General features: G+C 42.8%; 1 protein-coding gene across 1 annotated transcript in view; it reads right to left on the reverse strand.

Moving 5' to 3' along the window:
* Positions 1-26,848, reverse strand: part of LOC137520706 (unconventional myosin-XVIIIb-like) — an 816,938-nt gene that overhangs the window by 417,646 nt on the left and 372,444 nt on the right. Inside the window, exon 23 of the mRNA XM_068238990.1 lies at positions 5,454-5,519. Within this exon, the coding sequence (XP_068095091.1) occupies positions 5,454-5,519 (66 nt within the window). The remainder of the gene's footprint in view (positions 1-5,453; positions 5,520-26,848) is intronic.

The raw sequence follows: 26,848 nt of genomic DNA on the forward strand, positions 1-26,848 counted from the left end.
AAACGCAACATCCTGGTTTATAACTAGCCTAAAGGAAGAGGACACAGACACTTCTTTGATTGGTCCTAGAGAAGCACCTATGACTTCTTCTTTTAGAGGGTGGGGCTACGGACAGAAGAAGGATACCGGATAAGTACAATAAAGTTTTATTTAAAAAAAATGAATCGCATATCGGAAGTGCTGTACAGTTTACGGTACAGTGCTTCCAAGTGCCAGGGAATCACAATCGCCCTAGAAATTGCTGCACACCGAGCTGCGGTGATTTTAAAGTGCTGCAGCAATTCCTAGTGGATTCCACGACTGGGTGTTGCAGCATATATTTAGAAAAATATTACATACATAATCAATAAGTCTACCAGCACTCGTCACTCTTTGAAATATGTTGTGCTGCAGCAGTCATGTAACTGCTATGGACATCGCTGCCCATAGCACTATTTTTATCAAACGTAGTTAGATAAAAAGTGTGATAGCCTCAAAGTGATAATTGCAGGCTCCAGCAGCTCTCTCTGGAAAATCTATGCTCATCTTAAAAATTAAAATATGCCTGCAAGTCCCTATTGAGAATTCAAGGCTCATTTGTTTATTTCCATATGTTTTTAAACATCTTAATGATTTTACACTTTTATATTTTGCAAGCTCTGCATTTTAAATTAGCTACAGAGCTTGAAATATAAGTTTGTAATTAGAAAAAAAACTGTCATCCAGATCAACCTATCCTGAGTTTCTACAGAATGTACAGACTTTTTAATGGAAAATCAGTTATTAATATAAAAAAAATGAGTAAACAAAATTGTTGGGACTCACTGTACAATTCCACATATATTGTTAGCCAGTTTTGTTGTTTGTGTATTTTTTTTTTTTATAGCTATACCTGCAGGTGCATGGCTTTCTAATTCCGTAGTAATACAGTGCATATAAGCACAAATAGTGATTGCCATAATCCCAACCAAGCTGTATAGTATGTGATAGTTCACTTAAGAACGTGAATAATTAAAACTCCTGCGCTTTAACAAAAATATTGTTAACCTTGAGCGTACACATTTTTTTTTAATTAAAACATAAGCATAAAAAAAAATGACAACATACTCCCTGGATTGAGAACAAACATAAGATTACACACCCCGCAGGAACACTGATAGCTTATACACTTGCCATTTTTGCTAAGTACAGGAAGCAGTATGATATCTCCCCTTGGCCATCACCCCTGCTGCCTTTGTTGGCTAATCCTCTGCTTACGGGCAGTGCCCCCGGACATGGGTTCCTGCTTTGGAGAGAACTCTCAGAAGTGCGTGCAATGCACTTGATTAAAGATGCAGAATGGACCCTATTGTGCCAGGTAGAGGCACATCTAAACGTGCCGCGCTTCGATATGTGGAGCCTCATTCGACTTGGCCATTTTTTATTGGCAGTAGGTAAAAAACTGGACTTTTTGAGAAGCCTTACTCCATTTGAGAAGCTTTGTAGAGGGCAGGGAACATGTAGAGGAACCACCTCCCAGATATACAGTATGCCTTGTTGAATGGTGAGGAAAACCCAGCCGGGTCCATTAGGGCTAAATGGGAGAGAGATTTGGCAAGGTCGTTTCAGATAAACAATGGAAGAAGATTCTTCTGTTTGTTCATAAGTCTTCTGTTGCCTCAAAAACACAAGAATCTAATTACAAATGTTTTACCAGGTGGTACTATACGCCTGATAGACTTAATAGAATCTTTCCAAACACTTCCCCTATGTGCTGGCGTTGTAACAGACGCAGAGGGACTCTCCTGCATATATTTGGGAGTGTGAACTGATGTCCACATTTTGGGATGGGGTAAAGAAATATATCCACAGAATAGTGGGATTGGACCCACCGGCTGATCCCGCCTTTTATTTGTTACACAATAACACTTGAAGTACTAAAAGATATAGAAGGTCACTCTTGAGACATTTAATCAATGCCATCAAGATCCTTGTGACTAGGAGATGGAAGACGACCCTCCCCCAGAGATTGGTTCTTGGAAATAGAGGCTATGATGAGAATGGAGGACATCATGCACACAATGCAGGGCCAAAGTGGGACATTTTTGAGTACATGGGCCTCCTGGATAGAGTTTAGAGTCTCAGGGGAATTCTTGCAGATGATGGTCCAATAGGCAACCCTGACATTGAGGGGGGACAAATGGGAAAAGATAGGACTGGGGGGGGGGGCAGAGCTGGTGCGCTGCTCGGACTGTTACTGGGTCTCTCTGGGGGAGATAGAGAATTTCTTCTTTTTTGTTTTTTTTGTTTTCTTTTTTGTGCTGTTGTTTTCCCCCAGTGCCTCTGCCCTGGCCCCTTCCTGGGGGGTGGGGGAGGGAGGGGTGCTGTAGCAAATTCGGTTTTACTAACTTTGGGGACCTGTATATCAGGCAGGTATCAAGGGTTCAGCATATGATGCAGACTCAGGGTTGGTCGCTGGGAAGACTAGAGAACTATAACTTTTATGTGTGTTGTTTTTGTTCGTTGTTGTTTTAGATTCTTTCTTTTTTTTGTACAATTTTTTTTTTAAAATTTAAATAAAGATTATTTAAAAAAAAAACAACATATGAATAAAATATATAAAAATACTTATCCGGTCCATCAACATTCAGCTGCAGTTAGCCCATAAACGGGTGGCTCTCGGAGTAGTTTATTAGTCTTAGAGCTGGCTTTTGGGCAAATAAACAGACGAGTGAGAGTGTGTGCACAGTCAGTGTGGAGGCAGTTTGGTTGGATGTGTGGAGGTGAGACCAGATTGATTGTCCTGTATGCAAAGCAATGTAACTGCAGCTGAATATTGATGGAACGGATCAGTATTTTTATACATTTTATTCTTTATGTCTATATGTTTTTAATAAAAAATATTTTGTACACTTAAGTTTCTTTGTTAAGGCGCAGGAGCTTTAATTATTCACTTTTCTAAAGCCAGTGGGGCAGGAGCAACCCCACAGTTTCCCCTGCAGCCAATCCATATCAATAAAGGAGCGCTACAACTAAATATATCTCTCACTAAAAAAACATGTGTAGTAAGTTACGCAAATTGCATAACATGCTAGATACATGTACCACATACGTTACAAATTACTCAAGCCTCGCAATTTGTATAATTTGCAGTGAAAAATTGTGTAAATGCTGATAATCTTAACATGCGCTATCTGCACACATTAACATGAACGTTCTTTAGTGAATCAACCCCATTGTGACTTATATGGCACTATGAACCTGGTGCACGAAACTTCTTTGGTGCCTTTAACACTTCTGTTATCTTGTTTCTTAAGATTATTAATTTACTGCTTTACGTGCATAAATTCATGTAAGTTCAAGAAACTTCACATCAATTGTCTGACATGGAATTATGCCTTGTCGGAGGGGCAAGACATCCCCAAAGGCCTTATATTAATTTTTTGCCACCACTCCTAGCCCAAACGTATACCCCTGCTGCACCATCCAGCCACATTTATAAGTATAGGCAGGGCCAGTGGGATAACATCTGTTAAGATGTTAAATAAAGATCTTACATGTTTCGTCTACCGACTCATCAGACGTTTTTACCGGTCACGATATTTTAAATAAACTAGTATGGTTTTACACTATGTGAGGCATTTGTTTTGAGGTTTGTACGCTTGAAGACATATACGCTGTGAAAAGGAGAAAGTGGTGGCAAATCGTTATCGGTGTGGTGGGGGACGGCCTGAAGTGTCCCAAGGCTTTACTAGACCTGAGTGGAGGTCTTTCTATCCGGTGAGTGTCAGCTCACGGGGTGTTGGTGGAGGTAGTAGGAAGAACTAGGAAAATAGCGTAAATCACCGAGAAGATTAGCCATTCAAAAACCTTTTTGAAAGTGGATGTGGACTACACAAAGTGTATATGAACTATTGGAGCATATAGTGTGTAAAGTTGTGTAGCGCTGCCTTCTGCAAACATTTTATACTTCCTCTACTCGCCGCGTCACTGCCTGCAATGCCGCCCTCCGAAGTATAGAGGGCGGCATTGCAGGCCGTGACGCGCCAAGCAGAGGAAGTGGAGAGAAGGTAAGCTCCCCGCTCGCTGCCTGCCGCTATACATTGTAACAAGTTTTGCGCAAACTAGCTAGAGGGGTAGCGGGATGGGGGACCCAGATGAGGGGGGGGGGGATGACTCCACTGACCGCTGCCACACCCATCCTGCCTGCTATACCCCTCCAGCATGGTCACTGCCTCTCCCCCCACAGCTGGGCATACGTTTCCACGGACTGGAAACGTATGCTACAAAAATGCATTTTCTGGAAAAAAACCGGGGGAGTAAAAAAAAATTTTGAAAAACAGATCCGTTTGAAACGGATCCGATCCTGAGCGGACAAGCGTGGACCTAGCCTTACTGGCACACAACTGAGATGGAGGAGCCAAGTATGGTCACTTGGAAAACAGGTACTCCAATAATTTTGCCTGATAAAGCGAGTTAAGGTGGCCATACATGGTACTATTTTTCATTTTTTTTTTCGATTAGATAATTTAGTTCGATTATTCCGTTAGATCGAATATAAAGATTTTTCCAGCATGTCCGATCAAAGTTTTCTCGAAAAAATGGGATAATCGTTCGAATTTCTTGATCGAAAAAAAAAATATTTTCAACTTTCATTCGACTCAATCATTTAGATCGAATAAACGGGAAAATCGAACATTTTTATTGTATCATGTATGGGCACCATTACAGTTTTCAGTTTCAGTGTATCTTTCAAAACATATTATAAACTAATATTATAAACTCATTTTATTCTTTTGTGTAATAGTTTCTAGTTGTTATGTATGCAATTTATTGGCACTTTACAAATCAGAAGATGATGATAATAATAATAACAACAAAGGGTCATCAGTATTTAAAGATAAATTGCAATAGCTAAAGGAATACTTCTGGGGTACACATCTTATACTCATCCTTTAAAGCCAATGGGTACCGGATTAAAAAAGAAAAAGTCAGATACTCACCTAAGGAGAGGGAAGGCTCGGTCCTAATGAGCCTTCCCCCTCCTCTCCCGGTGCCCTCGGTGCTGCGCTGGCTCCCCCGTTCGCGTCCGCCGCCGCAGGGACTTCGGAGGTCTTCGGGAGCACTCGGGCTTCCGAAGACGGGCCACTCCATACTACGTACGCGTGAGTGCGTCCTAGAGGGCGCTCGCGCATGCGCAGTATCGTGTGGCCACGTCATAGGGAGCCCGAGTGCTCCCGAAGGCTTCCGAAAGCTCCCGAAGGCATGCGGAAGTGGCAGTATTTGACCGAACTGGTCGAATACTGCCACGGGGGATCCTGCGTGGGACCGGGCACCGGGAGAGGAGGGGGAAGGCTCATTAGGACCGAGCCTTCCCTCTCCTTAGGTGAGTATCTGACTTTTTATTTTTTAATCACTTTAAATAGAAATACTTTGGAAGATTTAGGATTTGTTAAAGATTTCTTTACATTCATCAAACAATATTTGTTGCATACCTGGCTGCGACCCATCACAATACTCTTCTTTTCCAAGTCTAGAAGCTGGAACAACTCTTCTACTGCCTGTAGAAAATAAAACAAACAATTGTGTGCTTTTTATAGTACTATTACAAGGCCACCAAAGATTCTAGCTTGATTTGGCTGGACACCCAGAGAATACATCAACCTCTTACAATACATAAAACCCACCACCAGCTCTGGCCAGGTACATCCTGACCACCATTTTTTTTAACAATTACTCTGCAAAAGTAACAAAAAACAATATCATATGTTCCCTAATGAGGCAAGAAGAAGCTCTGCTAAAACACATGGCCCATATGCAATTAACTTTTTCTCCTTAGTTTTCTCCTAGGAGATAATTTTTTATCATTGCTTTTCAGCATTTTTCAATTTAAAAAAACACAAAAAATACTATCAACATTATTTTGAGCATTCATTTTCTTGCTTGCTGGTGATTTAAAATGAATTTTATTGATAAGTTGTGAAAATATCACCTAGGCAAAAAATCAGGTGAAAAAGTAAATTGCATATGGGCCATTGGCCCTTAATTCACTTTTTAGAGAGGAGAAAGGCCTGGATAGCACAAGGGTGATAATTGAAGTTTCTAGCACCCTAAGGGTGTACGTATTATGGAGCTGCTGGTGAGCTGGGAGCAGGGTGTGCGACTACCACTGAAATTCCCGGCGATGGCCCATTCCCCAAATTATTCTTGCACAGGGAATGAAGCATAGCACTAGTACCCAGCTGCGTTGCTCGGTGCTGAGCGGCAGGAACCAAAGTGACCTGCTTCACCCTAAGGGCCTAGAGAAAGTGAATCACATACAGAAATCATAAATCCAAAAATAATAATATATAATAATCAATATCTTTTGGATTAAATAAACCAAAAAATTATTCATTTAAAAATATGGTGGACAAAAAACTGAGCAACAATGGGCTTGATTCACAAAGCGGTGCTAACTGTTAGCACGCCTGTGAAAACCCCCTTAGCACGTCTAAACGAGCTTTTCGCGCGCAAAACTTTATACGCGTAAAACTTTACGCGCGCACTGCACAGAGTGCAGGGCGCTACGTGCGAAGTGCCCATTAAAGCCTATGGGACTTAGCGCACGCATAGGACTTTGCGCGCGTAAAACTTTGCGCGCGATCTGATTGAGAAAACCGGTGCTAACCTACTTAGCACCCTGGTTAGCACGTCTAAAGACTTTAGACGTGCTAAGTAGGTTAGCATCGCTTTGTGAATCAAGCCCAATGTGTCCACTAATGGCATTCTACACTCGTATAAAGATATAACTGTAGTTTTACTTTTAAAGCAGTTAGACAAACACTTAATAAATACTGACAATGTTAAATCACTCTAAATTTGTAGTCTATAATCTATACAATTTGTTACAATATTTATCTTCACAAATTTAAACTGACACTTTTTCTGTCTTCTTGAATGAATTTGATACCAACAGAGGCATTGGCAACAAACAAATGAAAATCCTCAATAAGCCATACACACAGGTATTGACAGCTTTGCCCAGTACAGCATTTGGAAATGTATTATTCATAGGTGAAGCGACTTTAATAGCTCTTGAATATTTAGCAGTGTTCCCATTTAATTAAATAACACAACTACGGTCTAAGCAAAAATCTGTTCAAAAATAAGGATTATCCACAATTCCCTGTGCAGTCATAAAGAGTGTTAATACCAGCAAAATATATTCCATTTTTCAGAGGATAGCACAATATCTAAATGGTTAGCACTCTTGCAGCTCTAGAGATTTAGGCTGGATTCTCACCAAGGACACTGTATACATAGAGCTTGTAAGTTCTCCCCAAGTTTGCATTGGCTGTCCTTCAAAAATATACTAGATCATTAACTGACTTTAAGCTAAAAATGGCTTCTTGTGAGTGGTAAGGGCAAGATCACCCACTGCAATGGTAACTACAATCACAGTTGGCTGAGGATTTACAAGTAAATTGACACTTGAAATACTTATGTACTATTATTTTGAGCAGTGAAAATTAAGTATTTTCACATAGATTTAGTCTGTTTGAGGAATAATGAATGTTGTGATAGGTTCAATTATTTTCTCTATAGGAAGTACATGAGATCATATGCTATGTAAACATATAAAATACACTGAGCAATGTTATTAGTGACAAACATGAATTAGTATAATTATATTTTTCATAATGTAGACTATAACACCTATTCCAATTGCTGCCTTAGATCTTATACAACCATTATCAACAAACCTGTCTCATGAATATGTAAAGACAAGACAAAGAACATTTATAACATGCTTTTCTACTTGCAGACTCAAAGAACCAGAGCTTCAGCCACTAGGATGCGCTCTATAGAAAGTAGCAGTGTTAGGAAATCTTGCTCAAAGGTCTATCCACTGAATAGGTGCTGGCTTACTGTCTGAACAGGAAGGGCTGAGATTTTAACCAAGGTCTCCTGTGTCAGAGGCAGAGCCCTTAATCAGTACACCATCCACTACCGTAATTTCACTAATTTCACTAATCACTTTAATTTCAAATGTTTGACTTTTAACCCTTTCTTGTAAATAGGTAGGGGCTAAAATGACCTCCTTCCTATATTTACCTGACATTCATCTGGGGATGTGTACATTTACAATAAATGTAAAATAAAAGATTTGGCATGAGTAGCCGATAGTATTGATATTGGTAATTTTATATTACCAATATTATACTATGAAAAAGTTACTGCTTGTGCCAAACCCATCCTAATCCCTTTTCTTACACTAACCCTACTACTCCTACTAAACCTAACAGTAAAATTCCTACTCCCGCTACACCTAACACTTTCCATCCTACTACCGCTGCACCTAACACTAACCCTTCCTCCGGCGCTACTCACTACCACTAAACCTACACTAACCTCACTGCCACTAATTCTAACACCAACCTTCCTATCCCTACACCCAACACTAACCTTCCTGCTCCTACATCCTTACTTACCAATGAAACGAGTATGTTTGCTAATCTTACCATCACAAGCTGTGACTAATCTATTGCAGAGTGCACTGAATCTTAGCACTCCGGTGTTATAATTTAAGTAGGCCTCAGTTACTTGGCCTGAGTTTTATGTAAAAGGCTTGTCCGCAGTGTATGTCTTTAAAATAAATAGAGGTTTTGTGATGCAGGCAGAGGCATCTCAGGGTCTGCGTGTAGCAGAGGATACACGCAGATACTGAGAACATGTTCCTAACAGAAGGCCATCGGCCACTCTGACCTCAACAGGAACAGAAAACATTGGCCATGTTTACTAAACATCCACGGTCCTGCATATAGGCCAAGTGCCTCATTGATTATTAATCGAGTAGGCGGGTATGATGACACCACGAGTGGGTCCACCAATAGACTGATATAGGGGGTGGCGAAGATGATGTCATATTCAACTCTTTCCTAGTCGGTATTAAATCTGGAGCGAGCAATGGGGAACTCACTTCTGCTTCTTCCTTCCGCACTAGCTCGCAATACTGACTGGAACCCAATTATTTCTTTAAGCATGTTCTTCCTTTATGTAATCTGATATAATGTCTGCTGTACATAGGTAGTTTAGTGGAACGTAGGTTAGCAAGAAGTGCCTGAGTGACTTCAGTAGGGAGTCTAATCATGAGCTTGTAACGCAACATGAAGATTGGCATGGCTAGGATATGATGAATGTATCTATCTGTATTTCTGTAGTCCTGAATAAATAACGTAAACATTTAAGAAGCCTGAGAAAGTCTATCTACTGTTTGCTGTGTGGAGAGTCAAGTGATCTCACAGTCTGTGAGACGATGGTGTCGAAGCAAGGTGATAAGAACAGTTTATAACAGTGGTGCCTGAAATCCTTCCCTGCCTAGCAAAACAGGCAGACGGGGCCGGGGCCGAAGGAAAATGGTTTCAAGATATTCCACAGCAAAACAAGCGGAATAGACGGACACGGACTGTAAAGCTTATCAAGCTGAGACTGATAAGCTGGTGTGAGTAGTGTGTGGGAGCCGAGCACACACGGGCACGGGCTGCAATTCGGGGAAACCAGCGGCGACACTCGTGGATGTTAAACTTTGACTGACAGTGCACATCAGTCACAGCCTAAACCGGATCACAGGTGACTGGAAGGCTCCGAGGCCGGCTGGCAGCTGCCGCTGGAGATTGATCCGCTGAGCCAGTGTGGGTACACAGAGCTGACGCTCAGTAGTTCCAGAGATCCACTCAGTGTCGTGGAAAGTTGCCAAAAGCTGGTCGAATTCGCAGGCTTACAAAGTCTTCTGCTCAGGCAAGTATGTTTTACGTTGTTGTGTTGCATTATCTTTATTGTATGAGAGGAGGATAATGTGTTAATGTGTATATTCTGTGTTAATTGCAGCATGGTGGCTGCGGGCTTTTCTTCTCTCTCGCGCGTGGTGGGAGGGGGGAGGCTGCTTTCAGAGTTTAGGTGCTGGGGTTTTTTTTTCTTCGGATTCAAGCTTCCTGTGTTGTATATTTACGTAGTGGTTATCTCTGCATTTGTCTCAGGCATGTTTTTGCTGGAAAGAAGTCGATTGGGTTTTTTTTTTTTCTCTTCTCTTCTCTCCCCGTCTCTACAGAGGCTGGGAAAAGGGGGGGGGGGGGTCCCCCGCAGCAGGATATAAGCCAGCGGTGCTTCTGTTAGTACTGGATGGGAGGGAGAGGTGATAGAGAGGAGTGTAGTGAGAGGTGCAAGTTTATCTAGTTCCAGTCAGCGCCGCTAAAAGTTATATAGGTTTAATGTTGTAGTCATGTCAGACTGATAAATGTGCGTCTCAGAAGTATTAGCTGTTAATATGGTTTAGAGTTAAACTTGAGTAAGTTTGAGTTATGGCAGAGATAAACTGCAGATGTTTTGTGAGGAGAGAGAGGGTTCCACGTTCCTGGGTGATGCTAGGATGTAAAATATTTAGCATTGCAGCTGTGACGCGGTTGGTCTCAAGTTTGGCAAGCATCCCAGAGAGGATAGGTAGCGGAAGGCTGACTCTCGGTAAAAGGTATCGATGCTGTGTGTAACTATGCATAACAATGTTTGTTCTGTGTGTATTTTGTTCTTTCTCCTAAGATATAGGAAACGAGAGGCTGCTATGGGAGCAGCCATCTTAGCTGGCAGTCCAGGACTCAAAATGGCGGCAGTGGAGAGAGCCCGCCCCCGAGAGTCATGGCCCCCACACGTCATGGCAGGGGGGAGGAGGGGCTGGGGGATCCACGTCACGTCAGGCTGTGCTCGCGGCTCCGGGCAGAGCAGCTGAAAGGAAGGGGGGTAGAAATACAGAGACATTCTCCTGGGTGTCTCGGTTCTCAAAGTATTTCCCCAGAGCTTTTCCCTGGGTCCATGGAGAGGAATGCCAGAATAGGAAGTGTTTCCCAGCTAGGTGCAGGGACACACGTAACAGTGCAGATCAGGAAAGGGTCTGTACTGAGTTGCTTATAGGATTATTCCTGTAAGTGGGGCACCTTAATGGGTGGTGCAGCATAAGTTCCCAATAGGAAAGGGGGGACAGCGCATCAGGGGGGGGTGCCGGAGGTGGAAAAAAGGGAGTTGACCAATACGGGTTTCTGTCGCCGCTGTTGCAGAGCGGTAACGTTTTTTCCGGTTTTGTCGTGGACAGAGCCAGAGCTGGACTGGGAGGTCTATGCTGGGCTGGAGCGTTTTTTTGTGCGTTTTTTTTCGTCCACTGATTGGTCAAATATGTTTTTTCCAGCTCCTATCATTTGTAGCACAATGAACTAGGACTGACAGCAGTTCATGGGGCAATTATACAGATGATAGAATTGCCGTTTACAGAGTGACAGTGTATCAGTACGCTGTTTGCCATGTGACTACCTACCATGTGGGCATTCAGGGATCTGCATACAGGCATGCGACGCTGGTATGCTTAGCCCTGCACCCTGTGTAGTTTAAGTGCAAAGTGCTCCTTCCTACAGGGAGGCAGCCGTTTTTTTGTGAAGTCTGGGGGTGGGGCACGGCAAACATTGGTCAGAGGGTACAACACACAGAACTTCTAGCAGAGCTGGTATCGCGATGAAGTTCTAGATAAGTAAATGCGATAATGAGTAAGAGCATTGCAGGCTCACCTGCAAAGCAGCATCAGGTGTGGCATCCGTAATCTGTGCATGTGACGGCCACGCATGGACAGATAAGGGGGGATGTGGAGTGAGCTGCAATGGGGTGAGAGCTTCCAAAGGTGAAGCGAGCTTCCAAAGGTGAAGTCCGCGGGAGCATATTTTCAACAGGTAAGTACTGAGGATAGTACTGAGGTAGGGGGGTGAAGTTTAACTCCAATCTACCAATAAGAGTAAACAGAGTTCATGAGAACCATAAAGCAACGAGATCAATTACGGTATATATTGATCAATTTAAAGTGTAAAGAGTACAAGCCGCAGGGTGAATCCCAAATCATTAATAAGAATTGATTTGTTTGTATTTCGATTTCAGGTGTTTGGCAATATGGAATTGAGACAGCTGCAGTGCTGGCAGCAAAGCTGGAGATGTCAGTCGGATACGCGAAAGGTTCCAGATGCCAATCTAAGCTTGGAGAACAGCGAGATTCCTGAGATTGGAAAGAGACTAAAACACGAGATTCCTGAGATTGGAAAGAGACTAAAACACGAGATTTCGGAGATCGGAAAGAGACTAACAAAACTGTCTGAGCAAAGCATAATGCAAAGTGCTAATGTTTTTCTTTCCCAAGGGGGTGCTTGTATAATGAAGAGTACCATGCTGATGGTGATCCTAGGTTGCCATTCCGTCTTAGGAGAACGAAGAGAGGACATTCTCATGTATAATAAGGGGTTAATGAGAACACAAGTGCCAGGTGCAGACAAATTTCATGGCACAATGTGGGTGAAAGGTCTGAAGGGTCAGGTGTGCTGGAAGGGTGACGTGAACGGCAGTGTAAATCTGCTATTGAATGTCACACTCCCAGAATCGATGCACCGATCCAAAGTTTTGTTAAAAGGTACATTGCAGTACCATGGGTACATGCAAAAGGTGGAGTGTGTGATTCAGGGGTACCTTGTCTTGGTTATGCAGAGTGAGATGGTTCCAGATTGGAGAGGAACGAGTAGGAGGCGTCAATTCTCCTGCCGTAGAGACGCCGGGGACAACATCACACTCTGGAACTACCAACAGAGAGTGCCTCTGAAACAACTATACACACGTAAAGGCTGGAAAGCCGAGGGTTTGTGGCTCTCGAAACAAGAAGTAAAAATCGAGATCAAGCCACATTTCCAGGTGACAAAGAGGGTGGGGAGAGCGGTCCCGGGGGAGGGAAAGCCAACACAGGTAACATCCTCACTACAGGGGTCACCACATGAGACAATACCACACAGTCCATATTCCAGCACTTATCCTCATGCTAGATGGGTAAGTGAGGAGGTACTCTTAATCGAACGATTGCAGAGAGTACATTCTTCCCGACCTAAGGTACGCATTTTGCCCCAGGACATAAGGGGGGCAAAGGTCCAAACAGGACAGTTGGGAACAGAGTTTGTCATTGATATGCTAATCAATTTCCCAGAAGAAAGAGTACCTACCGTATTCTTCTGGGGAGGGCCACAAGGGTTAGCATGGGACGTGAGTTGGATGGATCCGGGGACCTTTTGGAGTAGAGAGGTAGAATCCTGGGATGCATCAGGTAGCACCCCGGGGACTCTCTATGACGGAAGGGTGATGGGACTAAAAAGGGGGAGTTTAAAAATAGCGCCCTTAGTCCGGGAGGATGAAGGACCATGGACATATGGTTTTTGCATCCCACAGTCCCTAGAGTTTAAGGGTCCAAATAGATCTTGCATAATGAGAAGGGGAACCGTGACAGTAAAAGTGGGGATTCCCCCAACGCCTAAAGCTCAGGTAGTCACCCTGTCAGGGACTACTCAGGAATCCCACCTACCGTCATGTGAGACACATCAGGTTGTAAAAAGTGGCCCTTTCCAGTTAAATCAACTGAGGGCGACTCCAGTGATCATGGAGGCCCAGCTTCAATTGATCACTTGGCAGATTAATTTAGAAGAGTGGGTAATATCTAATATATACCCTAACTGCAGCACTGTCACTGCCACCCTGGTACAGGCTTTTATGTCATGGGCACATTCCACGGGGAAAAGCGTAGCCAGAAGAAGGTCCTGAGATTTAACAGATACACTCTTGGGAGGAATGGGCGCTGGAATGGGGGTAGCAAACAGTGTAGGCATAGAAGGGATGACGGAGGTCATTCAACAATTAGGCACATTGGGACAACAGAATGTGGGTACCCAACACCATCTGAACTTGGTTTTGGAACAGTTAACACACAACACCTATAGAGTTCAGGGGTACACTCAAAGGCACATTCAAATAATTCTTCAGAAGATGATTGAACATGCTAGGGGTACTGCATGGGAGACAGCATGCCTGTCAATGCAGACCGAGTTAACAGCAGATTTTAAGATAATGGCTCAAGCCTTATCAGAAGGTAAAACTCCTTTACAGCTGAGACTTGACAAGGAGCGATTTGTCGATTTTCCGGGGGAAGGATCTTTTGCATGGAGGCACCGAGAGGTGTGGATAAACAAATGGATGGGGTTATTATTATTAATATTATTTAGTATTTATATAGCGCCGACATATTACGCAGCGCTGTACAGTGTATATATATATATATATCTTGTCACTATCTGTCCCTCAAAGGAGCTCACAATCTAATCCCTACCATTGCCATATGTCTATATTATGTAGTGTGTGTAAGTACTGTAGTCTAGGGCCAATTTTTGGGGGGAGCCAATTAACTTATCCGTATGTTTTTGGAATGTGGGAGGAAACCGGAGTGCCCGGAGGAAACCCACACAGACACGGAGAGAACATACAAACTCTTTGCAGATAGTGCCCTGGCTGGGATTTGAACCAGGGACCCAGCGCTGCAAGGCGAGAGAGCTAACCACTACGCCACCGTGCTGCCCGGGGGTGCGACAATTTTTTATGCACCGCTACTTCCTTAGTTCCTACCGGCGGAGAAACTCAGGTAGTTTTTCCAGTAGTATCCCTGGGTACACCTGTTTCCTCAACACATGTCTTACACCATGACCTGAGAGGTCAACGGTTTTTGGTGCTAGACGGGGAGGTGAAACAAGTAGATTTGTCATCATGCTGGCAATTCTCAGAGAGGTACCTGTGTTTGCCGGGGCAAGTCCGATTTAGTGAGGACGCCTGCTGGCTCAATAACACAGAGTGCACAGCTGCCATCCAAAAGATCCCTCCTAATGCCAAACCAATATCTCCGGTGGCTGAAGGAAAAGTGTGTTTTTTAAACATGAGGTCTAATGACACATTCATTGTACATTTTCATAATTGTTCCGATAGGGTTGGTCTTTTAAGGGGAACATATTGTGTGAGCGGAGATCCCATACGGATCAAGTCATCCAGGTTTGACTACATGATCCCTCAAATTGTGAGGAGAACTCTAAAGTTCAAAGCTCCACAGGAGGTGCCCATCCTGAGGGATAACACGCCATGGGACAAATGGGTACAGGTTTTGACACAAGATCACACTTTGTTACAACGGTTAAACAAACAGAACACTAAATTAGAGGTGATATTTCGTCATGATCAAGGCGATCTTAAAGAGGTTGAACACAAATATAATCAGGTGAGTTCCAGTCTGACCTGGTGGAAACGGTTTCTGGCAATATTCCAGGGACATTCGGACTGGGCCTCTGCAATTCAGAATTTCTTCCTACATCCACTGGTCATAGTGATGGGGGTGGCAATCTTGGGAATCATTATACAGGTGAGTTTGTGTGTAAAATTACGCAGACAAATTAACCTGGTCGAGAGATTGGTGCCTCATAAACAATCTCATGAACCCATATTTTCAAATTAAGGGATCTACAGGGTTACGGGTATAGGTTTAGTAGTACCTGTGATGGAGCTGATTGTATAAAGGCGCTCTTTTAGAAGGCACCTGGCCCTGCTCCATCGAGTAACAAACAAACGAGTTTCACTTTTCTGTGGTCATGCAAGTTTGTGAGTGATACGCAAGTGACGCAAATGCTGAGCATGTGGTATTGAGGGACTTAGAAGTAGGGCCTCCCCAGAGAGCCTGGTTACAGGAAGACCAAGAGGTCTTGCTCTCTCTCTTCCAGGGGTAACCGCCTAGAGCAGAGAAGTTGTGTGAGCACGAACATCGAAAAGTGAAACATACAAGAAAGAAACCAGGTACTGGGAGGTTCAGACGCTGGGATCTGCGGGTCAAGCCGTTTTAGGGGGGATTGTTATAATTTAAGTAGGCCTCAGTTACTTGGCCTGAGTTTTATGTAAAAGGCTTGTCCGCAGTGTATGTCTTTAAAATAAATAGAGGTTTTGTGATGCAGGCAGAGGCATCTCAGGGTCTGCGTGTAGCAGAGGATACACGCAGATACTGAGAACATGTTCCTAACAGAAGGCCATCGGCCACTCTGACCTCAACAGGAACAGAAAACATTGGCCATGTTTACTAAACATCCACGGTCCTGCATATAGGCCAAGTGTCTCATTGATTATTAATCGAGTAGGCGGGTATGATGACACCACGAGTGGGTCCACCAATAGACTGATATAGGGGGTGGCGAAGATGATGTCATATTTAACTCTTTCCTAGTCGGTATTAAATCTGGAGCGAGCGATGGGGAACTCACTTCTGCTTCTTCCTTCCGCACTAGCTCGCAATACTGACTGGAACCCAATTATTTATTTAAGCATGTTCTTCCTTTATGTAATCTGATATAATGTCTGCTGTACATAGGTAGTTTAGTGGAACATAGGTTAGCAAGAAGTGCCTGAGTGACTTCAGTAGGGAGTCTAATCATGAGCTTGTAACGCAACATGAAGATTGGCATGGCTAGGATATGATGAATGTATCTATCTGTATTTCTGTAGTCCTGAATAAATAACGTAAACATTTAAGAAGCCTGAGAAAGTCTATCTACTGTTTGCTGTGTGGAAAGTCAAGTGATCTCACAGTCTGTGAGACGATGGTGTCGAAGCAAGGTGATAAGAACAGTTTATAACATCCGGCACACCACCGCCACAGTTAACACCGCAGGCTATAGTAGTGCCAGGGATGCTGCCTGCGCCAAAAGTGAGTTTATTAATAAAGGAGTTTTACAGATTTTGCCTTAAGCCCCATGGACCTACCGCCATATGTATGAAGCAGCTAGCCTACCTGCCTGAGCACAAGGTAATGATTAGCCCATTCTCCTTGACAAGGACATAGAAGCTATGCAAGAATGGGTAGAGGTTGCTGCCCCTGCTTGGAGAGTCTCACCATATCATGGACCATACAGGCTGGTATTGTTCCGGTGATGGGACCCAAGTCTGGTTTCTATAAGAAATGCTATAAAATTACATTTTACATCCGTAAAACTTTATTTCATTAACTAGTTAACGCCGGCTGTAATGCTCATACGTGCGCATGTTTAAGCGAACGTGCATGCCCCATGCGGCACCCGCGGCTCTACTCCAATCATCAGTTTTAAAATGTCCTTTTTGCATTAAATAGTTAAAAAGTAAATGAAAATAAGTAAAAAAAAAATATACAAGCCAAAGAAGTATAGACCGTAGTTTATGTTTGCAGTTGCCAAAGCAAGGCATAAAACTATTTTCTTTTTCTTTTTTTAATTCACCTAGCACAAAGATTCTCTTTAAGGTTTTATTATGTGAAGTGATCATTAGGGAAGGTGATTGATTTTGTGTACATGCAAGGTGCATAAAGCATCACTGGACAAAATCAACATCAAACACCATTATCAGGAACAGATTGTGCTATATATGGAACTCTAAAATAACCTTAGGGGGGCAACTGTCAGGGAAAATATTATTATCCAAGTCTTCAATTTTCCTGCCAAAAGATCAAAGTTCTACTTGTCAGCGGAAATATACAGTAATACAGCCTCTGATACAAGCATGTGTTCATGGCCAGAGAAAATAGCTCATTGTTTGGGTCATTTTCTGATATTCAGCTCCCTCTCATGCTTCTGGCTAATGTAAAATGAACCTTCTATGGAAGCACTTCATTCTTCTTATAATCTACAGATTCTTAGGGAAATTTTACTGCAGCTACTTGACCCTAAAATAATACATGTTACCTTAATCTGGACACTTTTCCTGATCCTGCAGTACAATAAACCCTTGTGCATTTGTACAAATCCACTGTCTACTTGACATGAGTAATAGAGAATGTCTAGATGCAACATACAGATGGAGAAACTGGAAGAACCTCTAAAAAAGAACAGCACATGTGTGCGTGCGTGTGTGTGTGTGTGTGTGTGTGTGTGTGTGTGTGTGTGTGTGTGTGTGTGTGTGTGTATACGTGCGTGCGTGCGTGTGTGTGTGTGTGTGTGTGTGTGTGTGTGTGTGTGTGTGTGTATACGTGCGTGCGTGCGTGTGTGTGTGTGTGTGTGTGTGTGTGTGTCGTATATACTCGAGTATATGCCGAGTTTTTGAGACCAAAAATGTGGCCCAAAAGTGGGGGTCTCAGCTAATGCTCGAGTCCTAACAGAGTGGGCCCCGTCCCATTCACTTCCACCGCAATATACGATAATGGCTGTGTCCTCCTCGCCATGTGCAGTGTACCCGAGCAGTATTTGGAAGAGCCTTCTGTACCGCCCACCTCCGTACCTGCGTTTCCAAGTGTTCCCCCGGTGGTGCGTCTGTAACTCACCCCTGGTGCACGAGTGTCTCCCCGGTATGTGCGGCATACGCAGCGGTGATGCGCCTGTCACTCTCCGGTCTGCGTCTCTTGAAATCCCTCTGCCTCCGTAGCTGTGGTCTCATCTCTGTGACGTAATGCGAGGCGCCACTAGGGGGTGTAATAGCAACGAGACCAAGCAGTGCAGACCGATGAGTGACAGACGCACCACGGCTGCATATGTCGCACCCTGCCGGGGATATATTCGGGCACCAGGGCTTGAGTAACAGATGCACCACCACCACATATGCGGGGGGAACACTTGGGAACTCCGATACTGGGACTTTGGGAGGGGCGGCACAGAAGACTCTCCCAAATTCTGCTTGGGCACACTGCACATGATGAAGAGGACACAGCCATTAGCACACAGACTTCATATTGCGGTGGGAGGTGCACTTGGGGAGCCAGCCCATATGCTGCACATGCCAGGGGGACACTCGGGTACCATTGAGAATTAACTGCGAGATGTGTTTATGTGCAGAACCTATTCAGAAATCTTGCTGTGATTGTCCAGGCTGCAATAATCGCCTGATAGGGTTATTTTGGGTCATTGGGCTGAAAGGAGACCTAAACTGAGAGTAATGTGTGGCTTCAATCTTTATTTCATTTGAAAGTACTTCATCTGCATGTTCATACTAAGTCAGTAATTCTGAAGGTGTTATGCTGTCCACATAAGTTTAATTTGCAACCATTTGATGCACTTTACATCCAATAAGATTGTGACTATAAAAATGTGATCAGTATAAGACACCTGTACGCACTTTAGAATGGCAGGGGCACAGATGTCAACTACACATACCATTCCAATCTGGCAGTTTGCACTGCATGTATACTTTCTACCCGCTCCAAGTCAAATACTTTCTCCAAACAATGCTTTCTTCTGCACCGTAAGACCACTGCATTTCCTACCCTCAGCTTATACTTGAGTCACTCATTTTCCCCAGGGTTTTTAGAAAAAAGTTGGGGGTCGGCTTATACTCGGGTCGGCTTATACTCGAGTATATACGGTATATATATATATATATATATATATATATATATATATATATATATATATATATATTAGTATTTATATAGCACCAAATTCTTCCACAGCGCTGTACATAGTCTTGTCACTCACTGTCCCTCAGAAAGGCTTACAATGTAATCCCTACCTTAGTCATTTGTCTATGTATGTATCGTGCAGTACATGTATCGTAATCTAGAGCCAATTTTTTATTCGGAAACCAATGAACTTATCTGTATTTTTTCCGGAAAAAAAAATACTGTGGGAGGAAACAGGAGTGCCGGGAGGAAACCCACGCAGACATGGGGAGAATGTACAAACTCCTTACAGATGTTGCCCTGGCTGGGATTCAAACCGGGAATCCAGCGCCGTAATGCGAGAGTGCTAAACACTATGCCACTGTGCTGCATATATATATATATATATATATATATATATATATATATATATATATATATATATATATATATATATATATATATATATGTATATATATATATACTAGCCGACCCGCGGCGTAGCATACGCCGCATAAGAGGGTAGAGGGCAGGAAGGGGGTATAGGGCACAGCGGCGGGGAGGGGGGGTTGGACCCCCCCCCTCAACTGGGTCCCCCATGTGCGCTCTTCCTCCAGCTTAAGCTCAGCAGGAATCCCCCCTCACCTGGGTCCCCCATGTGCGCTCCCCCTCCTGCTTAAGCACAGTAGCAGCCACCACTATAAGTAAGAGGCAGCGGGCGGGGATGACTCACCTCTTCCGTGTTCCATCATGCGTTCCACTGTCGTCACTTCCTGCAATGCCGCACATTGTATTGGTGTAATTTGCCTTTTTAAAACAGAAGGAAATCTGCAATAATTCAGCTATAAGTGAACATTTGTGGTTATCCACAATGCACTGCTACTAAATATGCAAACTACCCCTTTTCCCCCTTGGTAAGCCAAGCAAGCATCCAGAGCCGCTGGTGTATAGCAAGCATATAGCTTTAAATTTTACACAGCCATATCAAACCCACATGTAGACAGCCTGTTTCAGACTTTTGGTTCTCATCAGTACATGGCAGGGATTGATGCGGCTGTATGAGATAGGGCTTGGACCAGTACAACAGAGTAACCAAGCAGTTTAGGATGACCCAAGCCACTCAGAATGTATAGGGGGGTAAAAGGGACCAAAAAGACCTCCTACTACAAAAAGCAAAGCTTTGTGTTATGTGCCTTCCTAAAACAGAAGGAAATATGCAATAATTCAGCTATGAATGAACATTTGTGGTTACCCACAATGCACTGCTACTAAATATGCAAATAATTCCTTTTCACCCTTAGTAAGCCAAGCAAGCATCCAGAACCACTGGTGTATAACAAGTCTATAGCTTTAAATTTTACACAGCCATATCAAACCCACATGTGACAGCCTGTTTCAGACTTTTGGTCCTCATCTGTACATGGCAAGGATTGATATGACTGTATGAGATAGGGCTTGGACCAGTACAACAGAGTAACCAAGCAGCTCAGAGTGACCCAAACCACTCGGAATGTATAGGTGGATAAAAGGGACCAAGAACACCTTCTGCTAAAAAAAAAAATCAAAGCTTGGTGTAATTTGCCTTCTTGAGGGCTCGTTTCCACTATTGCGTTGCGAAATCGCTGCGGCACAATTTGCATGTGGATGCAAATTTCACATGCGTGTGCATGCGAATTTTCGTGCGAATTCGCATGAAAATTTGCATGGATGACGATGTATGCGAATTTAACCATGACAATGCCGGTGTGCTTTTTACATTGATTTCATGCGAATTCGCATGAAAATTCGCATACCAAAACAGCATGCGAATTTCCTATTAAATACATTAGCGGCGATTCGCATGCATTCCACTCGCAGGCGAATTCTGTGGCTCTTTTCTGCGTTTTTTCACCGCTGAAAAAAACGCACCTCAACAACACTACAGTGGAAACAGGCCCATCCACTTGCATTACATGTGCGAATCCGCATGCGTTGGACGCATGCGGATTCGCGATAGTGGAAACGAGCCCTAAAACAGAAGAAAATCTGCAATAATTCAGCTATAAGTGAACATTTGTGATTGCCCACAATGCACTGCTACTAAATATGCAAATTATTCCTTTTCACCCTTAGTAAGTTTTACACAGTCATATCAAACCCACAAGTGACAGCCTATTTCAGACGTTTGGTCCTCATCAGTACATAGCAGGGATTGATAAGGCTGTATGAGATAGGGCTTGGACCAGTACAACAGAGTATCCAAGCAGCTCAGGAGCTACTAAGAATGTATAGGAGGATAAAAGAGACCAAAAAGTCCTCCTACTAAAAAAAGCAAAGCTTGGTGTAATTTTCCTTCTTAAACCAGAAGCAAATCTGAAATAATTCAGCTATAAGTGAACATTTGTGGTTACCCACAATGCACTGCTACTGAATATGCAAATTATCCCTCTTTGCCCTTGGTTTGATATGACACTACTTCTTCCTTGGTTTGATATGACACTATATGTATATATACACTGTATATATATATATATATATATATATATATATATATATATATATATATATATATATATATATATGTATGTATGTATGCATGTATGTATATATATATATATATATATATATATATATATATATATATATACATATATATACATATACATATATATATCTATATACAAATATATATCTATATACATATATCTATATCTATCTATATCTATATCTATATCTATCTATATATATATATATATATATATATATATACATATACATATATATTTATATATATATATACTTATATATATCTATATACAAATATATATCTATATACATATATCTATATATATCTATCTATATATATATATATATATATATATATATATATATATATATATTCATATATATACATATTCAATAAACAGTGGCTTGTTGCAAAAGTATTCGGCCCCCTTGAAGTTTTCCACATTTTGTCATATTACTGCCACAAACATGAATCAATTTGATTGGAATTCCACGTGAAAGACCAATACAAAGTGGTGTACACATGAGAAGTGGAACGGAAATTATACATGATTTTAAACATTTTTTACAAATCAATAACTGCAAAGTGGGGTGTGCGTAATTATTCGGCCCCCTGAGTCAATACTTTGTAGAACCACCTTTTGCTGCAATTACAGCTGCTAATCTTTCACGGTATGTCTCTACCAGCTTTGCACATCTAGAGACTGAAATCCTTGCCAATTCTTCTTTGCAAAACAGCTCCAGCACAGTCAGATTCTAATCAGAACAGCAGTTTTCAGATATTGCCACAGATTCTCGATTGGATTTAGATCTGGACTTTGACTGGGCCATTCAAACACATGGATATGTTTTTTTTTAAACCATTCCATTGTTGCCCTGGCTTTATGTTAAGGGTCGTTGTCCTGCTGGAATGTGAACCTCCGCCCCAATCTCAAGTCTTTTGCAGACTCCAAGAGGTTTTCTTCCAAGATTGCCCTGTATTTGGCTCCATCCATCTCCCCATCAACTCTGACCAGCTTCCCTGTCCCTGCTGAAGAGAAGCACCCCCAGAGCATGATACTGCCACCACCATATTTGACAGTGGGGATTGTGTGTTCAGAGTCATGTGCAGTGTTAGTTTTCCGCCACACATAGCGTTTTGCATTTTGGCCAAAAAGTTCCATTTTGGTCTCATCTGACCAGAGCACATTCTTCCACGTGTTTGCTGTGTCCCCACATGGCTTGTGGCAAACTGCAAACGGAACTTCTTATGCTTTTCTGTTAACAATGGTTTTCTTCTTGCCACTCTTCCATAAAGGCCAACTTTGTGCAGTGCATGACTAATAGTTGTCCTACGGACAGATTCCCCCACCTGAGCTGTAGATCTCTGCAGCTCGTCTAGAGTCACCATGGGCCTCCTGACTGCATTTCTCTCCTTGTTTGGCCTGCGAGTTTAGTTGGACGACGGCCTTGTCTTGGTAGGTTTACAGTTGTGCCATACTCCTTGAATGATCGCTTGAACAGTGCTCCGTGGGATGTTCAAGGCTTTGGAAATCTTTTTGTAGCCTAAGCCTGCTTTAAATTTCTCAATAACTTTATCCCTGACCTGTCTGGTGTGTTCTTTGGACTTCACGGTGTTGTTGCAGCAAAAGGTGGTTCTACAAAGTATTGACTCAGGGGGCTGAATAATTACGCACACCCCACTTTGTAGTTATTTAATTGTAAAAAATGTTTGGAATCATGTATGATTTTCGTTCCACTTCTCATGTGTACACCACTTTGTGTTGGTCTTTCATGTGGAATTCCAATAAAATTGATTCATGTTTGTGGCAGTAATATGACAAAATGTGGAACACTTCAAGGGGGCCAAATACTTTTGCAACCCACTGTATAATAAAGCTGTTGGCATAAACTTACACAGATAGTTTAGGTATATTTTTTTAGGATCTGTGTATAGGAAGGTAAGACAAAATCTGTTTGCAGGTCTCTAAAATGCGGTTTCCTCACATAGGTGTGCATTCACATATTAGGCATGATATACTTAAAGCAACCTTGGGGTGTATGCAATAAACTGCATTAAGTAGAATTACGAGTGTAACGTTTTACTGCACAATGAGTAGATCAGAATGCAATACATTACATGCAATGCAGTACACTCTATTCATTGTGCAAAAAGCTTTCCACACATAATTCAGTTTATGCATTATAAACTCAGTGTATGTATTATAAATGCCCCTTGTCATCATCACTCTTACTATTAGCCTATGTGTCATGCAGGCAGCTAGATGTGGCTTAATGCATACTTGTATACCTCAGAGTCTTCCTGAACAGGGATGCTCATTCGGATTTCGGATATCCGGGTAACCCGGATATCCGACCATTTTTACCCTATCCGGCCGGATCCGGATAGTTAGGCAGAAATCCGGATAGCTATCTGCAGATAGTTTCACTACCGACCCGGATATCCGATGATTTCTCCCAGATATCCGAACCCGGATTACAGGTTCAATAGCAAAAAGACACCCTCCTCCTCCTCCTGAAGTCTGGAAGATTCCAGGGCAAGGGTGGGAAGGATGAAAAGCTATGTGGCCATGCAACCCTTCCTGCTAGGGATGGCCTTGCATTTTGTGCTCAACAGTTGTCCGAAGAAAACCCCAGATAGCCATTTAGCAGCCATGACCTATACACAGTCCTTGTGGCACAATTGGTTAGTGCATTTGGCTGTTAACCGAAAGGTTGGTGGTTCAAGCCCACCCAGGGACACTCTTGCCTTTTGTGTTTTGTGAAGGGAACTAATGTACCCTTCTTAAACTTGAAGATTGTATACAAATGTAAGCACACTGCAGAGTGGTGCAGCAGAAGTGTGCTGGGCCCATAACCCAGAGGTTGATGGATTGAAACCATCCTCTGCTAGGCATGATTTCATTTCTGCACCTCGCTTTAAAAAACGGTTTCCATAGCCCTGTAAGAGAAAGTGTAATAAGGGCCCTGCCGTAACATAGATATTATGGTAGTTAAGACTACTCCTGGGCCTTTCTTGTAGTTGAATAGATGAGTGAACTGTGACACCACACTTAAAAAAATAAAATAAAATAAAACAGCAAACAGAGAAGCTTCCCTATATTGAAGCATTGGATTTGGTAAAGTCTTAAGCCAATGTGTTGTAAGACACAAGTAAGCTTTAGGTTAGCAGGAATGGTTGCATGGCCACCTAGATTTTCATCCTTCCCAGGCCAGCTAGGCTGGCTTCAGCCTGTAGTGTTGGTAGTATAGTGGTGAGCATAGCTGCCCTCCACGCAGTTGACCTGGGTTCGATTCCTGGGTTTGATTCCTGGCTAATGTATGTGAGCGTGCTTTTGACATCCTACAAATCCTGGGGAGACAAGATTAGGAGGGTAAGAGGTTAGAAGGTGTTTTTAAAGGTTAGAAATGGTTTTAAAGCATTTTGAAAGGCACTTCCGGTTTTTCTATCCGCATACCCGAATAGGTCGGGTATCCGCGGATAATGCGGCCGAATATCTGAGTTCATGCGAATATCTGAAAGGTCGGATCCGGATATCCGAACCGGATCCGGATATCTGGGTACCTGGATCCAGATCGATTCGGGTTTTAAAAAGTACTACCTGAGCATCCTTGTGAAGCATCAGATCCCATGAAACAGTAATAAAGAGAGTCCCATATGATATAATACTTATGTTTAGCCCCCCACCACCACCACTACCACTTCCCATCTCCAGGTCCTGGCTTAGTTAGGCTCACTATTACATAGATTGCCTAAAAGCAAGGTTTCGGAAGTAAAAAAAAAAGGAAAGAATCTAATGGATGAAGGTAAACATCACTCATAGCTTCCAACTGTCCCTTTTTTATAGGGACAGTCCCCTTGTAACAAGCATGGATCTAGGGGCTGCTGACTCGCAGGGGGGGTCTGCAACTGCCTCTTTCCCTGGCTCTCAAGCGTTTTCCATTCCCTTGGCATCTAGCATGCCGGGAACGATGTTATCTCCAGCTCATAGGGTTTCTGTCTCGTGCGGGCGCACGCGGAGACAGGACCTTTATGCGGGCAGAAGGCGCGTCAGCTGACCTGTCGGTCGGCTGACGTCACTGATGTCTCTCGCCGTGCCAATTGTCAGATTCCGTGGTGGGAGTGGCTGGAAGCGTGCCTCCGCTTCTTAAGCCTCCAGTCTTCATTCGTTCCCTGTCTGCTGTTGTGAATACTTTGTGTTAGGGCTCAGACCTTAGACTAGTGCCAGGTGTTGAAACCAAGGACTTCACACCAAGACTAGGATTGTTGCTATATTGTATTTGATTACCTGTGTATGATTCTGGCTATACCTCTGACCTTGCTTCCTGCTTAACGCTTCTGTACTTCTGCCTATCTGATTAGTTGCTGAACTCTGCCTGATTACTGATTACTCTTCTGTCTCACGATTCTGTACTGATACTTACCTCTCTGTTGCCGAATCTAGCCTGTCTGACCTCTCTACTCACCAGTGGGCCTTCGCCACTGGTGAGGTACTATTGTCTCACCAGCTTCTCTGGGGAGATAGTTTCTTATTGCTCCATTAGTGACTGATAGAACCTTTCCAGCTCCTCTGGAAAGGTCTGATCAAGTCTATACAGCCACTTTCACTACTAGTACCTGGCCAGCCCCTCTGGTGGTGGATTAGTCTGTATTTTCCTATTCTCTCACTGTTTGTACCTTTCCGAGCCCTTTGGAAAGGTCTGTGCTAGTATATGCAGTCAGTGTACTGATAGTACTTTACCAGCTACTCTGGTAAAGTTCCTCTCTACTATTAAAGTTACGGTTGCACTAATACACAACTCTGTCAGTATCTCTACCAGCTATACTTGCATTATTGGTGATTCTGCAGATCACCACATAATCAGGTATAGTGTCTGTATTATTGGTGATACTGCAGATCACCTATAATCAGACGTCCGAGTTGCAGCACCCAACCGTTACACCCCTCTTTGGAAACTATATCCCTCTTTCTTCCTCATTTGTCCCTCGTTCAGGACTTATGTATGGATCTATGTAAATATATGTATTTTTCTACTGAAAAATGTGTTTAATTAGCTCCAAACTTTATTCCCATCCTTTAAATTGATATTTTTCTTAACTGCAAATGTTATTATGACAAAAGACTAGTGATAATAAAAAGAACCAGG

Source organism: Hyperolius riggenbachi, chromosome 1, assembly GCF_040937935.1.
Source record: "Hyperolius riggenbachi isolate aHypRig1 chromosome 1, aHypRig1.pri, whole genome shotgun sequence".
In the NCBI taxonomy this organism is placed as follows: domain Eukaryota; kingdom Metazoa; phylum Chordata; class Amphibia; order Anura; family Hyperoliidae; genus Hyperolius; species Hyperolius riggenbachi.